Source organism: Saimiri boliviensis, chromosome 2 (genome assembly GCF_048565385.1).
Source record: "Saimiri boliviensis isolate mSaiBol1 chromosome 2, mSaiBol1.pri, whole genome shotgun sequence".
NCBI lineage: Eukaryota > Metazoa > Chordata > Mammalia > Primates > Cebidae > Saimiri > Saimiri boliviensis.
This window is the reverse complement of record NC_133450.1, coordinates 159,717,236-159,732,811: the sequence shown is the minus strand read 5'-3', so window position 1 is coordinate 159,732,811 and position 15,576 is coordinate 159,717,236. Positions and strand designations below refer to the sequence as shown.

Sequence of the window (15,576 nt, the reverse complement as noted above, 5' to 3'; positions counted from 1 at the left end):
TCCACCTCCCGGGCTCAAGCTTTTCTCCCACCTCAGCCTCCTGAGTAGCTGGGATTACAGGTGTGTGCCACCACAACCCAGCTAATTTTTGTATTTTTAGTAGAGATGGGGTTTCACCATATTGGTCAGACTGGTCTCAAACTCGTGACCTCAGGTAATCCGCCCACCTTGGGCTCCCAAAGTGCTGGGATTACAGGTGTGAGCCACTGCCCCCAGCCACTCAATCTATCCTGACTCCTAAATCTGAATTACTAATATGACCTTCAAAGCTCTGTGTGATCTGGTGAACCTTCATAGTCAAGTCCCCACGGACTGTTTAAAAGGCTCTTCAGTCTGTTCTTGCCTACCTCTACAGCTTCACTTAAACCTAATCTCCCTCTTGTTCACCATACTCTTAATTTTCTTTTAGTTTCTAGAAAATTCAAGATACTTCAAGGTCTTCCCAGATGTCCTCTTTGACCTAAAGTTTCATTACAGGTTCTTAATATGTTCCGTGTAACTCCCTTTCCTTGTCATACCCTAGCCAGCATCATTGTATTGTGCAGTCGCTCAGACTGAGAATAGCACTTCCTCAAAACTATAGTGACTTCTTCGAAATATTATTTAATTTCAGGAACCTTATCAATCATCATTATCGCCCCAGCGTCTGGCACATTGTATTCAGTGTATATTTGTTGAGTGAGTAACAAATCTAGATAACCTCTGATTTCAGGTCTAGTTTACTTTTTAAAACGAATACTCCAATTTTTTTTTTCTTTGAGACGGAGTTTCACTCTTGTTACCCAGGCTGGAGTGCAATGGCGCTGTCTCGGCTTACCGCAACCTCCACCTCCTGGGTTCAGGCAATTCTCCTGCCTCAGCCTCCTGAGTAGCTGGGATTTCAGGCACATGCCACCATGCCCAGCTAATTTTTTGTATTTTTAGTAGAGACGGGGTTTCACCATGTTGACCAGGATGGTCTCGATCTCTTGACCTCGTGATCCACCTGCCGCAGCCTCCCAAAGTGCTGGGATTACAGGCTTGAGCCACCGCGCCCAGCCCCATTTTTTGAACTAGAAATTTGATTAAGTTAATGGATTTATATCTTCAAAAACCCAAATTCCTTGGTCTCCAGTTTTGTAGGTCATGTGGATTTCTTAGATCTTGGCTAGAATGCAGTTAAATTCCTGAATTCATTGTGTTTAGTGTTACTAAGGGTTCTTTAAAGGGTGTCTATAAAGGCATACATGAAAAGGAAGAAACGTTACTAGAGTGCCACCTGAAAAGATTCATGGTACTGGAGGGGTTGTGTTTTTATACTTAGTACAGGATTAGGCCATTTGGATATCTGTGTTCTGTATCACCTAAAATATTAAGTTAAAACATGCTGAAATAGCCTGCCTCCTTCTGGTGTTAATGCGTCCCTTTCCTCTCATTTCCTATTGTTTTTCCTGCCCCTACAAAAAGCTTTTCCTTTGTGATTAGTTACATATGTGTGTGTGTGTATATATATATACATGCACATGTACATGTATAATAATAAGTAGCCGTTTAAAGTCCTGCTCACATCCCAAGTCTCCAATTTTATTGGTGTATTATTCTATTGGTGTATTTAATTAATTGAAATTATTTTATTGTTAAAGTAGTGATAGCTATAATATGTACACTAAAATCAATAAAAATGTTTGCTTGATCCAGTAGATCAACTTAAATTTTAAAATTTTTAACATTGAAAGCTTGAGAAATTGGCAAATTCTGAAACTGATGTAAGAAATTTCATAGGGATTTTAGGCAAAATTACTAAAGCTTAGAAATGATAAACAGTTTATCTGAAGTCATTCCCAAAGTAGTTTTGCAATCACCTGAGCATGAAGGCTTGGTACTGTAATGCTGTCATCTGCCCCAGTTATTCTTACATATTTATTCAACAAGCATTTACTATGCACAGTATGGTGCTTGATGCTTAGAAAAGTTGAAGGGAATGGCATAGTTGAGAAGGTTCTTACACTTTGGAGAGAAAATGTGAGAAATATATAGTTAAAAAGTAATATATGAGGCAGTACTAGAGAATCAAATGGTGTATGTAATCATTTAATTACTTAAAGAATGATGTATGCAAAACATTCTTAAAGTAGTTATCAGATAAATTCAAGGCATCTACCAGAGTTGTAAATTTATTCTACACATCTATTGAGAACCATACAATTAATGTAGAAGATGTTGCAGAAATGTTATAGATGAGTAAGAGCCCTTTCTGTCCTCAATACAGAAAATAGTAAAAGGATATAACAATAAGTTAGAGGAATAAAGAACTATGAGAGTTTAGCAGGAAGGTTCCAGAGGTTTCACGTAAGAGGTGGCATTCATGCTATGACTGCAAGTACGTGTAGAACTGGGCCTACAAAGACTCAGTCTCAGGAAAGCACAAGGAGCATTTAGGGAGCAGAGCAGTTGAATTTGAATGTAATGCTATAGGTTAAGAAACCCATAGGGAATGATTAGAAAAATAGGTTGGGCTAGCTGATAGAGGACTGAAAAATATTCTGAAAGTATATGGGGGAGCTACTGAAGCTTTTGAAGCAAAGGTAGCAGTGAAACATAAGATGAGGACCATTAAATCACCTTGCAGGATTGCTGTGAGGATTAGATGAGATAATTTATGTAAAGTACTTGGCCCAATGCCTACCACATAGTAAATACTTAAATGATAGCTGCCATCATTCACCTAACTAAAGACAGAAAGACCAGTCAGGATATTGGGTGGGCCAGGCAAGTGGTGTAAAGACCTGATATTTGGCATAATCGGGTAGCTAGTAATACTAGAGAGGACAGAAACTGTTGAGATTGAGAAGGATAAAGAAAAATATTTTTTAAGGGAAAGGTTTTGACTGCATAAAATTTAGAAACATTTAAACAGCAAAGAATATCATAAACAACGTGTTACCTCCCCTAGTGCTAAACTAGTAAAAATACTAATAGATGTATTTGGGGATATTTTTGTTTTGTTGTTTTGTTCTTTTGTTTGTTGGGTTTGGTTGAGGTAAACAATATTTACCTCAATAAATTTATTAATCCTAAATTTGTTGAGGTAAATATTGTCATTCACATTTCTTGTGATGGTTCATAGCATATATAAATGGCCTTTATTGATTTGTGTCTCATAATCATACAAAATTCATTTGGTTTATGTAATAGTGAACCACTTAGTTCAACCTAAATATGGTACTTAAATGGATCTAATTCTGAGAGTCAAATGAAATGGTCTAATAGTCAATGATTTTATTAAAATGATCTAGATTTTTAAAACACCATCTTAGGAATTGTAATTTTTTTCAAGCTTGAATTTAAGCAAATGTAGCATCAACTAAGAAAAAACAATAAAAAGAAATGAAATTATTAAGTAAAGAAAACAGAGTCGGATGTCCTGCAGTATATATTTATGGTTGCTGTAAACCTGAATCAAACCTAATGACCCAAATGCCTACCAGGTGTCCCCAAACTACGGCCTGCAGGCCGCATGCGGCCCCCTGAGGCCATTTATCTGCCCCCCCGCCGCACTTCAGGAAGGGGCTCTTTCATTGGTGGTCAGTGGGAGGAGCACAGTATGTGGCGGCCCTCCAACGGTCTGAGGGACAGTGAACTGGCCCTCTGTGTAAAAAGTTTGGGGACGCCTGGCTAAGCCCATACAGTTTAACCTGCCTTCCTCACAGACCTGATGATGCATGGAATCCCCTCCACCTGGAACAGCAGGACCCAGTTGGGAAAACCTGAAATGTAAACTGCTTTAGCCAATTTTGTCTGTTGCGATAATTTTCTTTTCTTAGCTTAGTGTGCCAAGCTGCCATCTAACTTTCTTGAGCATTTTTTATTGGGAAATAATTAAGTTTTGATAGTAGAAAGTGCTTTTTTGAGACAGAGTTTCGCTCTTGTTGCCCAGGCTGGAGTGCAAGGCACAATCTCGGCTCACTGCAACCTCCACCTCCCAGGTGCAAGCAATTCTCCTGTCTCAGCCTCCTTCTGAGTAGCTGGGCTTACAGGCATGCGCCACCACGCCCAGTTAATTTTGCATTTTAGTAGAGATGGGGTTTCTCCATGTTGGTCAGGCTAGTCTCAAACTCCCAGCCTCAGATGATCTGCCAGCCTTGGCCTCCCAGAGTGCTGGGATTACAGGCGTGAGCCACCAAACCCGGCCCCTTAAAGCGCTTCTGAGACTCTCAAGGCCGTCTTCCCATAGGCATCATGCTTCAGATGTTACACAGCGGACGTTTTCATATAAACTACATTTTTAGACTACAGAGATGCTTCTTCAGGTGGCAGACTACTTCTTTGAACTGTAAGTGATTCATGTGATTTTCTTTTAAATTGTTTTTGTTTTTCGCCTTCAAGCCTTTTTAAGGAAACAATTAACAGCATCAATGTATTTCTTCAAATTGTTTTTTGATCTACAGCCTAGAAGTTCTCAATTTTCTGATTTGTCTTTGTCAATTTCAAGTTGCCATCACCCATGTAATTTTCCCTAAAGACAGGCAGTGTATCACCTTCTATATGGTTTGAGAGATTTTAAAGGTCTCTGTTTATCATTTACAACCTCTTTATGTTTTCAAGTTGTCAAGCTTTTTTTTTCTCCATTTCTCACACTTTTTCTTCCATTTCACTGCTTCTTGGGATAGCACTTTTAGGTTATCATAAAAATGAGTGTTTTCATTCAAACAATCCATGGCTAGTTCTTCTGAGACACTTTAAAGATGTTTTTGGCAGTGGTTACTTGAGATTGAAGGATTTTGATGCATCTTCAAGTGGCTATTGAACCATGAAAAGAAAGTTTAGAGACTTCTTTCTGTACTTTTTTGGAGAAGGTCTACAATATTCACAAGTGACAAGTAAACCTGTCCGTGTATTTACTAAATGCTAAACTTAACATTTGTAACTTCAGAGGACTTGTCTGCACCGGAGATAACTTGAAGGCTTCATTGATTTGTATAATCAGTCTAAATTTTCACTGACTTTAAGCTGAGTAGAAAATCTTTTGGCTAGCTCTTTTTCCCTCCTTAAAGTATGCCTGCTCTTTACTATAAAAATAACCAGAGAAACTATATCAGAATCTTGCGGGGAAATGGATAGAGACTTCAGCCTTGTCTGAAGCATCAGTCACTACCACTGAGGGTTGCACAGGAGGGGGATCCCCAGGTTTGTTAAAACAGTGCTCTCTAACTTTGCTCACCACACAAATAAGAGTACTATTTGTACAGTGAATCTAGGCAAGTGGAAAATGCTAATTGCAATGAGAGGAGACCAGTTATGAGCTCCTGTCACTGTAGTCCTTAACTGCAGGAAGCTTAGGGGATCAAAGTAGTGCCATGCCATTACCCATTCTCGGCCCACAGGTGTGTCAGGGTATAATGGAAGGGCACACTGCAGTAGAGGACTCCTGGGCCCATGCTTATGGGTGAGGCTCATTTTCCTGAGTTCAGGTTTCCTTCAGCAGCAGGGAAGCCTCATCCTATCTAACTGCAAGGGTCTCCCTTTCCTGAAAGCTCCTCTCCTCATTTGTGTTTAGTCAGCCCAAGCTGCTAGAGAACACTGAAGGGTCTCAACAAATATTTAAAGTAACAGCTCTGGATTTCAGTATCAAAACAAAATGGCAATATCTTAATATTTCATGAATTTTCTTCGAGGCCACTTTTTCCCCCACTTAATCCAAGTGTTCTTAGATGGGGTAGATTCTCCTTCAGTGGTGACGTGGTAGAAGTCCTAGCTAAAGCAATCAGACAAGAGAAAGAAAGGGTATCCAAATTAGGAAGAAAGAAGTCAAAATTATTTATTTGCTGATGACATGATGTTATAGTTGGAAAAACCTGAAGACTCCACCAAAAAAACTATTCGAAATGATAAATTCAGTAAAGTTAAAGGGTACAAAATCAATATTTAAAAATATAGCTGTGTGTGGGTGGCTCACGCCTGTAATCCCAGCTCTTTGGGAGTCTGAGGTGGCAGGATTATGAGGTCAGGAAATCAAGACCGTCCTGGCCAACATGGTGAAACCTTGTCTCTACTAAAAATACAAAATTATCTGGGCATGGTGGCATGCACCTGTAATCCCAGATACTTGGGAGGCTGAGGCAGGAGAATAGCTTGAACCAGGGAGTCGGAGGTTGCAGTGAGCTGAGATCATGCCACTGCACTCCAGCCTGGCGACAGAGCAAGACTCCATCTCAAAAAACAAAAACAAAAAATCATTTATGTATGTCAACAGGGAACAACCTGAGAAATCAAGAAAGTAATCCCATTTAAAATAGCTGCAAATAAAATACCTAGGAATTAACTAAAGAAGTGAAAGAGCTCTACAATGAAAACTAAAACACTGAAGAAAGAAATCAAAGAGAACACACAAAAAAACAAAGATATTCCATGTTTATGGATTGAAAGAATCAATATTGTTAAAATGTCCATGCTACCCAAAGCAATCTGCAGATTCAGTGCAATCCCTATCAAAATAACAATGACATTCTTCATAGAAATAGAAAAAAAAATCCTAAAATATATATTGACTCACAAAGACCCGGAATAGCCAAAGACCTAGAATAGCCCACAGAAGACCTAGAGGCTGGATATAGTGGCTCATGCCTGTAATCCCAGAACTTTGGGAGGCCAAGGTGGGCAGATCACTTGAGGTCAGGAGGTTGAGACCTGTCTGACCAACATGGTGAAACCCCATGTCTACTAAAAATACAAAAATGAGCTGGGCATGGGGGTGCACTTCCGTAATCCCAATTACTTGGGGGGTTGAGGCACAAGACTAGCTTGAACCTGGGAAGCATAGGTTGCAGTGAGCTGAGAATGTGCCACTGCACTCCACTTGGGCAACAGAGAAAGACTGTCTCAAAAAAAAAAAAAAAAAAGAACAAAACTGGAAAGATCACATTACCTGACTTCAAATTATATTACAGAGTTATAGTAACCAAAACATCATGGTACTGGCATTAAAAAAATAAATAAATAAAAAGACACATAGACCAATGAAACAAAATAGAGAACTCAGAAACAAATCCACGTATTACAGTGAACTAATTTTCCACAAAGATGTCAAGAACATACATTGGGAAAAGGACAATCTCTTCAAAAAAATGGTGCTGGAAAAACTGGATACCTATATGCAGAAGAATGAAGAATGAAACAAGACCCTTATCTCTTGCCATATACAAAAATCAAGTAAAAATGGATTAAAGACTTAAATCTAAGACCTCGAATTATTAAACTGCTAAAAGAAAACATTGGAGAAACTCTCCAGGAGATTGGAGTGGGCAAAGATTTCTTGAGTAATGCTCCACAAAGCACAGGCATCCAAAGCCAAAATGGACAAATAGGATCACATAAGAAGCTTCTGCACAGCAAAGGAAACAATCAACAAAGTGAAGAGACAACCCATGGAGTGGGAGAAAATATCTGCAAGCTACCCATCTGAGAAGGGGTTAATAACCAGAATACATAAGAAGCTCAGTGGTGATATAATGACCCATACTCCTTATATCATGTGACCTTACATCCTTAGCACATGGCTCCCAGGGTTGCCCTGCAGTTGGACTCCAATCCAAGGAGTCATCTTCAGAGGTGTGGCTGCCTCTGTGAAGGAACGAGTATGTCTTTCTGAATCTGGCACCTACTATTCCTTTCAAAAATGTCTCATTTTTCTAATTTCTTTCTGGCAAACTCAGGCCAAATCTCTGTATCCATCACCTGGGAACTGAGGAACTCTGTGAGGAGAGCCTTTTCCACAGAGAAATAAGAGTACCCTCAGTGGGTGACAGTCTGGGGGTGTTGAAGAGGTCTAGGGCTCAAGCCATAGGTTCCTCAGTGTACAGGATTGAGGTTCAGCAGAGACCTCGTGGTGAGGCGAGGAGGTACCCAAATGCCTGATGAAGTTTTTTTTGTTTATAATTCATTTATTTCTTTGAAGTGGGAGAGATGGAAGCTTTATATTAAGTGGTAAGACTTGACAGTATCAGGAAGAGTGGGAAATATTTTAGTATTTTGTAAAATGTTTTTTTCAATGTGTGTAGTGTCTTTATCCTCTGTTTTCTTTTTCTCCTTTGGTGAAATTTTGTGTTTGGTAGAAAATGATGCAGTTATGTTACACTAGTGTTTCAGATGACACAAGATGATTTTAGGTGGTTTACTGATTCACCTTTAATTAACAATGAATCATATAGTGAGAAAGTAATGTCTTTAAAACTCTTGTAAGCCTTCCAATTATGTCAAAGATAGCCCTTAACTTTTCTCTGATCCTTGTTTCCTTGTTAATCTCGCTGCTTGACAAAGAGAGCAGGTCTCAGGTTCACTACTAAATACTAAATGAGTATTTTATTAGGCTAAGAAAATTACTTTCATTATCTTCATTTTTATAGTTATCCTCTACTATGGAAAATGGTACTGGTTTTCCACTTAGGGTGGCAATAGAAATTAAAGCCAAAAAATTTAAATTAGCTGTTTGAAAGAGCAATATTAGATAAATAATATTCTCCGTGATATGTTGATGTGGCCATAGGAAAACAAATTGCTATGTTGCTATGCAAATAATGATACCATTCCAGAATCTCTGATTCTTTATGATTTCTTCTGCATGTTCTTATGTGAGGGGTTTGGGAACCCAAGGGAACTAAGTTGCCACAGGTACATTTAAGGCAATACATAGGCATCAGCCAAACTATACTAGCTTTTACTGCCTTAAATCCTTCTACCAATCTCTGGTTTAATAGAAAATATGTGTCATTAGGGTAGCATTGAGTCTTGAAGTGAAATGTAATTAGACTACATTATATGTCTTACCTAAGATATAGGATCTTTACAGGATATTATTGTAGTATGATAGAATTTTAGAACACAAAGAGACATTGCTGACATGTTCTTGATCAGATAAATGGACCAATCAGCTCTTTGCCTTAAACCTGTAAAAATATCCTTTGTGAGCACTTCATAGTACAGACTCACCTGGAACAATTCTATGTACAGTTCATGTTGATCAAGATTCAAAAACCTTACTAGTTTGTTGTAAGCCAAATTTCAAGTAAAGAGAAATTGAATGGCCCCAGAATACCCACTTGAATTCTATCTCTCAGAAAATAACACCATGGATTTACTAACATTACCTCTGGCACAGATAGTATCATGCATTGCAATATTTATTGATGAAGTTTTCCTAATTGAATGTTTCTCATCATTTCCTCACTTGATTAGTACTGCTAGCTGACTTACTAAAAATTTAACACTGACTTATTATTAGAGATGATATGCATTTTTCCTGTAGCATTCCAAAGGAGAACATTAGATGTCTATATTAAATTCAAGCAAAAATGTGAGGGAAATAATTTCAGCACATCTTAGGTGTCTTGCTGGCTCTTAAGGTGAATAAGGTGGTGGTGACTGTTCTGCAGAGAGTTTCTCATAAGCAGGCGGTGCATTGGGAACCTGTGAGAACAAGAAAGGGAGAATATGGGCTTGGCAACAGTGTATATGTTTCTAGGAAGGGATTACGTTAAAATAGTTACATATTTATACTTTTCCTGTCAATTGAAACTTCTACCTGCTCACATATAATTTCTGCCCAATGAAGTAATTGTTAAATTTCATGAGTATGTATGCTGATTGCTGGGGGCAAGGGTAGAGAAAAATAAGGTTAAGGGGTTCCCAAAATCTGAAAAGCGTGGTTATACCTGGATTTTCCATGGCAGTCTCAAGCCCTAACTCACGAATCATTGAACGCTATTTACAGACATTATATACATTGCATCTTTACTACAGAAATCCTTATAATTGTGTCTAAAGGCACATTGATACACATATAAAACAAGAGGATATAGTATCCAGAACAAATGTGTCAGGGCTTCATTTAATGCTCACAACAATTCTGGGAGTATTTTTATTGTTTTCATGTTACAGAATGGGAAACTGGAGCACAGAGAGGTTAACTCACTTGCCCATGGTTACACAACTAGTAAGTGATGAAGCTAAGAATCAAACACAGTAATTTGGCTCCAGAGTCAGTGCTCTCAACCATTATGTTATGTTGTATATATACTAGTGCTGTCCAATAGAAATATATATAAGCCACATGTTATTTTATTTGATTTTATTATTTTTGAGATGGAGTTTCGCTCTTGTCACCCAGGCTGGAGTGCAGTGGCATTATCTCAGCTCACTGCAATCTCCACCTCCCAGGTTCGAGCCATTCTTCTGCCTCAGCCTCCCAAGTAGCAGCTGGGATTACAGACATGCACCATCACACTCAGCTAATTTTTGCATTTTTAGTAGAGACAGGATTTCATCATGTTTGCCAGGCAGGTCTCAAAACTCCTGAGCTCAGGCAATCCACCTGTCTTGGCCTCCCAAAGTGCTGGGTTTACAGGCATAAACCACCATGCCCAGTCATATGTAATTTAAAAATTTCTAGTAGCTACATTTAAAAAAAGAAATCAGTAAAATTAATCTTAAAATATTTAATCTAGTATTATCAGAATATTTATTTTCAAGATGAATCAATATAAAAATCATTAACAAACTGTTTATCTTATTTTCCACATACTAATGTCTTTGAAATATGGTATGTATTATAATACATCTTAATTGAAACTCCTATGTTTTAAGTGTACAGTAGCACCATGTGACTAATGGCTAAGCCATCAGACAGCACAGCTCTATACAATAAATAATAGGTACTTTATCCTTCCCCTGTGTATATATCTACATCCATTAAAAAGGCAAATATAATTAAAAACATAAAATAATATTGTATCCAGGACTCAGTTCTTCCTTTGGATCTCACATGTAGGGCTCTCATTATTGGCCCTGGAAACTCTGGGTATGCAATGACACAATTTGAGAAAATCTCTTATACTTCCCTGTTTTTTGTTTTTATTGTTTATTTTTATTCCAATAAAATACCCATAAAAGTTGCCATTTTAACCATTTTTAGATGTATATAGTTTAGTGGCAGTGAGCACATTCACATTGTCCTTGCTTTTTAAATGGAAATAATTGTATTCACTTGAGTTAAAAACAGCCATTCATGAAAATACCCTGGTGAAGGATCTCAACCTACCACAGGTTCACAATTTTTCTCTTGAAAAGACAGTTTGCTGTCCTGATGATCATACCCTTCTTGAGGGCATCTTCTTGTTAAGGTGTTTTGAGTGCCAGCATGAAGACTTTTGTCCTGAAATGTAGATTGATAAAGGTGAATGAGTGAGAAGTAAGTGAATCCATTAAAGAAAAGAGGAAGCTGCAGGCCGGGTGCAGTGGCTCAAGCCTGTAATCCCAGCACTTTGGGAGGCCGAGGCAGGTGGATCACGAGGTCAAGAGATCGAGACCATCCTGGTCAACATGGTGAAACCCCGTCTCTACTAACAATACAAAAAATTAGCTGGGCATGGTGGCGCGTGCCTGTAATCCCAGCTACTCAGGAGGCTGAGGCAGGAGAACTGCCTGAACCCAGGAGGCGGAGGTTGCGGTAAGCCGAGATTGCACCATTTTACTCCAGCCTGGGTAACAAGAGCGAAACTCTGTCTCAAAAAAAAAAAAAAAAAAAAAAAAAGAGGAAACCAAGGTTTTAAGAATGAGTTTTAATATAGGTTCTGCAACTCACTTGCCATGTGTTTTCAGTCTCATCACTTTATCTTTCTGAATTCTGAGTTTGCATCTATAATAGAAAGATAATACCACCTACCTCTCAGAACTGTTGTGGGAATTAGCTAAAGATAAAGCACTAGTGCAGTACCTGGCACCCAGTAGTTAGTTAAAGAATATTTCTGAGGGGAAGGACAAGGAGAGTGAATCTATAAAAAGAACACTCTTGTGAAATTATCCATCAATAGTGAAGCAGAAATAAAGACTTTCTCAAACAAGAATTGAGGGAATTTCTTGCCAATAGACCTGCCTTGCAAGAAACATTTAAAGTTCTTTTTTTTTTTTTTTTTTTTTATTGCATTTTAGGTTTTGGGCTACATGTGATGAACATGCAAGATTGTTGCATAGGTACACACTTGGCAGTGTGGTTTGCTGCCTTCCATCCCCTCACCTGTATCTGTCATTTCTCCCCATGCTATCTCTTCCCACCTCCCACATTTAAAGTTCTTTAGAGAAAAAGAAAATAATATAGGTCAGAACTTTGTATCTACATAAAGGAAGAGCATCCAAGAAGGAATAAGTGAAGGTAAAATAAAACCTTTCTTTTTCTTTTTCTTTTTTTTTTTTTTTTTTTTTTTTGAGAGACATGATCTTGCAAAGTTGCCCAGGCTGGTCTTAAACTCCTGGGCTCAAGCACTCCTCTTGCCTCAGCCTCTGAGTAGCTGGGACTACAATCATGTACCACTGTACCCAACGTATTTATCTTATTCTTAGTTGATTTAACAGATAATAGTTTGTTTAAAAATGAATAATACCAATACCAACAATGTATTTGATCATATATGCTTATATACACTTGGAAATGAATAACAGCAATGATACAAGGGAAAGAAATGCTAACAGAAAGAAAAAAACTGCAAAATATTTCAAAGAGGTTTTTTACTCTGTGCCCATATGAATGACCATTGCCCAGAGAACAGTCTCAAGAGTCCTGAGAAAGTGTGCCTGAGGTGGTTGGGTTATGATTTGGTTTCATACATTTCAGGAAGACAGGAATTGTAGGTAAAAATCGTAAATCAATACACGGAAGGTGTACATTGGTTCAGCCTGAAAAGTCAGGACATCTCAAAGCAGAGACTTAAAAGTCACAAGTGGGTTTTAAGGATTCTTTAGCTGGCAATTGATTGAAACAGAGTCTTAAGACTTGAAGTCAGTACAAAGGAATGCTTAAGGGAGTCTGCGACCTGTCACATGATGCTATACCAGAGTTAGTTTGGGAAGTAAATCATATTATACCAGGTTAATTTTAAAAATTTTTTTATGGTTTGAAGGACATGATTTAACCCTTTCCTTGCATTGACTTCAGTCTTATTCCAAATTTTACATTGCCACAAATAATTCATTCTGTCATTCCTATAATCTCTATTTTAAAATTAATGCTGGTCAGTTATACCTAAAACTCAGCTAACAGGGAGGGAGTATAACGAGGCATCTCTACCTCCCTTCTTGTCATGACCAAGACCCAGTTTTTCAGGTTTCCCTGGGGTCCCCTTGGCCAAGAGGGGGTTTATTCAATTGATTGGAGGATTTAAGATTGTGTTTTTAGTTTACAGGAGGAAAGAATTAGGATTATTTTGTTATTTTAAGATACTCATAATACATATGAAGTGGTATAGTGTTATTTGAAATTGAGCTTGAATTAGTTGTAAATGTATACTGCAAACCTTGGGAAACCACTGAAAAAAAGTAAAAAAGAAGTATAACTGGGTTGGGCGTGGTTGCTCATGCCTGTAATCCTAGCGCTTTGGGAGGCCAAGCAGGTGGATCACTTGAGGTTAGGAATTTGAGACCAGCCTGGCCAACATGATGAAAAATACTAAAATACTAAAAATACAAAAATTAGCTGAGCACGGTGGTATGCACCTTTAATCTCAGCTACTCAGGAGGCTGAGGCAGGAGAATCATTTGAACCTGGCAGGCAGAGGTTGCAGTGAGCTGAGATCGTGCCACTGCACTCCAGCCTGAGTGACAGAGTGAGTGAGACTCCATCTCAAAAAGAAAAAAGAAGTATAACTGATATGCCAAGAAAGGAGAGAAAATGGAATCATATAAAATGTCCAGTTAAAACCACAAAAGGTAGAAAAAGAGTGGAAGACAAAATTAGAAACAACAAGGGCAACAAGTAGAAAACAGTCATACCGTGGTAGATATTAATCCAACTACATCAATAACTACTTCCAATATCATAGTCTCGATGCACCAATTAAAAGAGATTTTCAGACTGGATCAACAAACAAGACCCAACTATGTGTTCCCTACATGGAAGCCTCTTTAAATTATAAGTACATTAAAAGTAAGTGCATAGAGGCCAGGCACAGTGGCTTACGCCTGTAATCCCAGCACTTTGAGAGGCCGAGGTGGGTAGATTACCTGAGCTCAGAAGTTTAAGACCAGCTTATCCAACATGGTGAAACCCCATCTCTACTAAAAATACAAAAATTAACCAGGCATGGTGGTACATGCCTGTAATCCCAGCTACTTGGGAGATTGAGGCAGGAGAATCACTTGAGCCTGGCAGGCAGAGGTTACAGTGAGCCAAGATCATACCACTGCACTCCAGTCTGGGCAACAGAGTGAGACTCTGTCTCAAAAAAAAAAAAAGAAAAGAAAAGAAAAGAAAAATAGAAGGGAGGGAGGAAGGAAGGAAGGATAAAGAAAAGATATACCATGCTAACACTAATGAAAAGGAAGTAGGACTTCCTATATTAATTTTAGAAGGAGAAATTTTCAAGGAAATTTATCAGAGATAGAGGGATATTACATAATGATAAAGGTCTTCATTGTTCAAGAAGGCATAACAAAACATGCATATACCTAAGAACACAGCATCAAAATACATGAGATAAAACTGATAGAACTGCAAGGAGAAATAGTTACATCCATTATGAAGTTAGAGTTATAGTTGGAGGCTTCAGCATCTCTCTATCAGAAATAGACAAAGCCAGCAGGTAAAAAAAATCAGTAAGGACTAACTCATTCGATGAGGCCAGCATTACTCTAATGTCAAAACAAAAGATATTACAAATATATAAAACTACAATTCATTATATCTCATGAATATAGATGCAAAAAATCTCAACAAAATTCTAGCAAATGAATTCTAACAATGTATAGCCTGTGACAAAGTGGAATTCAACAAAATCTTTGTGTTTTTGTTTGTTTGTTTTGAGATAGAGTTTCACTCTTGTTGCCCAGGCTGAAGTGCAGTGGTGCAATCTCGGCTCACAGCCACCTCTGCCTCCCGGGTTCAAATTATTTTCCTTCCTCAACCTCCCGAATAGCTGGGATTATGTGCCCAGCTAACTTTGTATTTTTAGTAGAGACAGGTTTTCTCCATGTTGGTCAGGCTGGTCTCGAACTCCTCACCTCAGGTGATCCACCTGCCTCTCAAAGTGCTGGGATTACAGGCGTGAGCCACCATGTCAGCCCAAAATCTTAATTAACTAGATGTCATAGACATCTACAGGCTACTTCATCCAACGACAACAGAATACACTTTCTTCTCAAGCTCACATGGAACATTCACCAGGTGGCCCACATTTCTGGGCCACCGAACACATCTTAACAAATTTAAAAGAATAGAAATTATACAACGTTTGTACTCAGACTATAATAGAATTAAACTAGAAATCAGTACAGAAAGATAACTGAAAAATACTCAAACACTTGGAGATTAAACAACACACTTCTATGTAACACATGGGTCAAAGGAGAAATCTCAGGATACATTTAAATATATGTTGAATTAAATGAAATTAAAATATGATGTCAGAATTTGTGAGATACGTACTGCTTAGCAGAACAAGCAATATTTAGAGGGAAATTTATAACATTGAATGTATATATCGGAGAAGAAGAAAGATCTAAAATCAATAATCTAAGCTTTAAGATTAGGAAAATAGAGAACAGCAGATTAAATCT

The 15,576-nt window shown here is 38.1% G+C and overlaps 1 protein-coding gene across 1 annotated transcript in view; it reads right to left on the bottom strand.

Moving 5' to 3' along the window:
* Positions 1-9,108: 9,108 nt before the first annotated feature.
* Positions 9,109-15,576, bottom strand: part of MLANA (melan-A) — a 17,344-nt gene continuing 10,876 nt past the window's right edge. Inside the window, exons 4-5 of the mRNA XM_003928178.3 lie at positions 11,072-11,185; positions 9,109-9,441 (exon numbers count right to left, since the gene is read on the bottom strand). Coding sequence (XP_003928227.1) covers positions 9,373-9,441; positions 11,072-11,185 — 183 coding nt within the window. The 3' untranslated portion in view covers positions 9,109-9,372. The remainder of the gene's footprint in view (positions 9,442-11,071; positions 11,186-15,576) is intronic.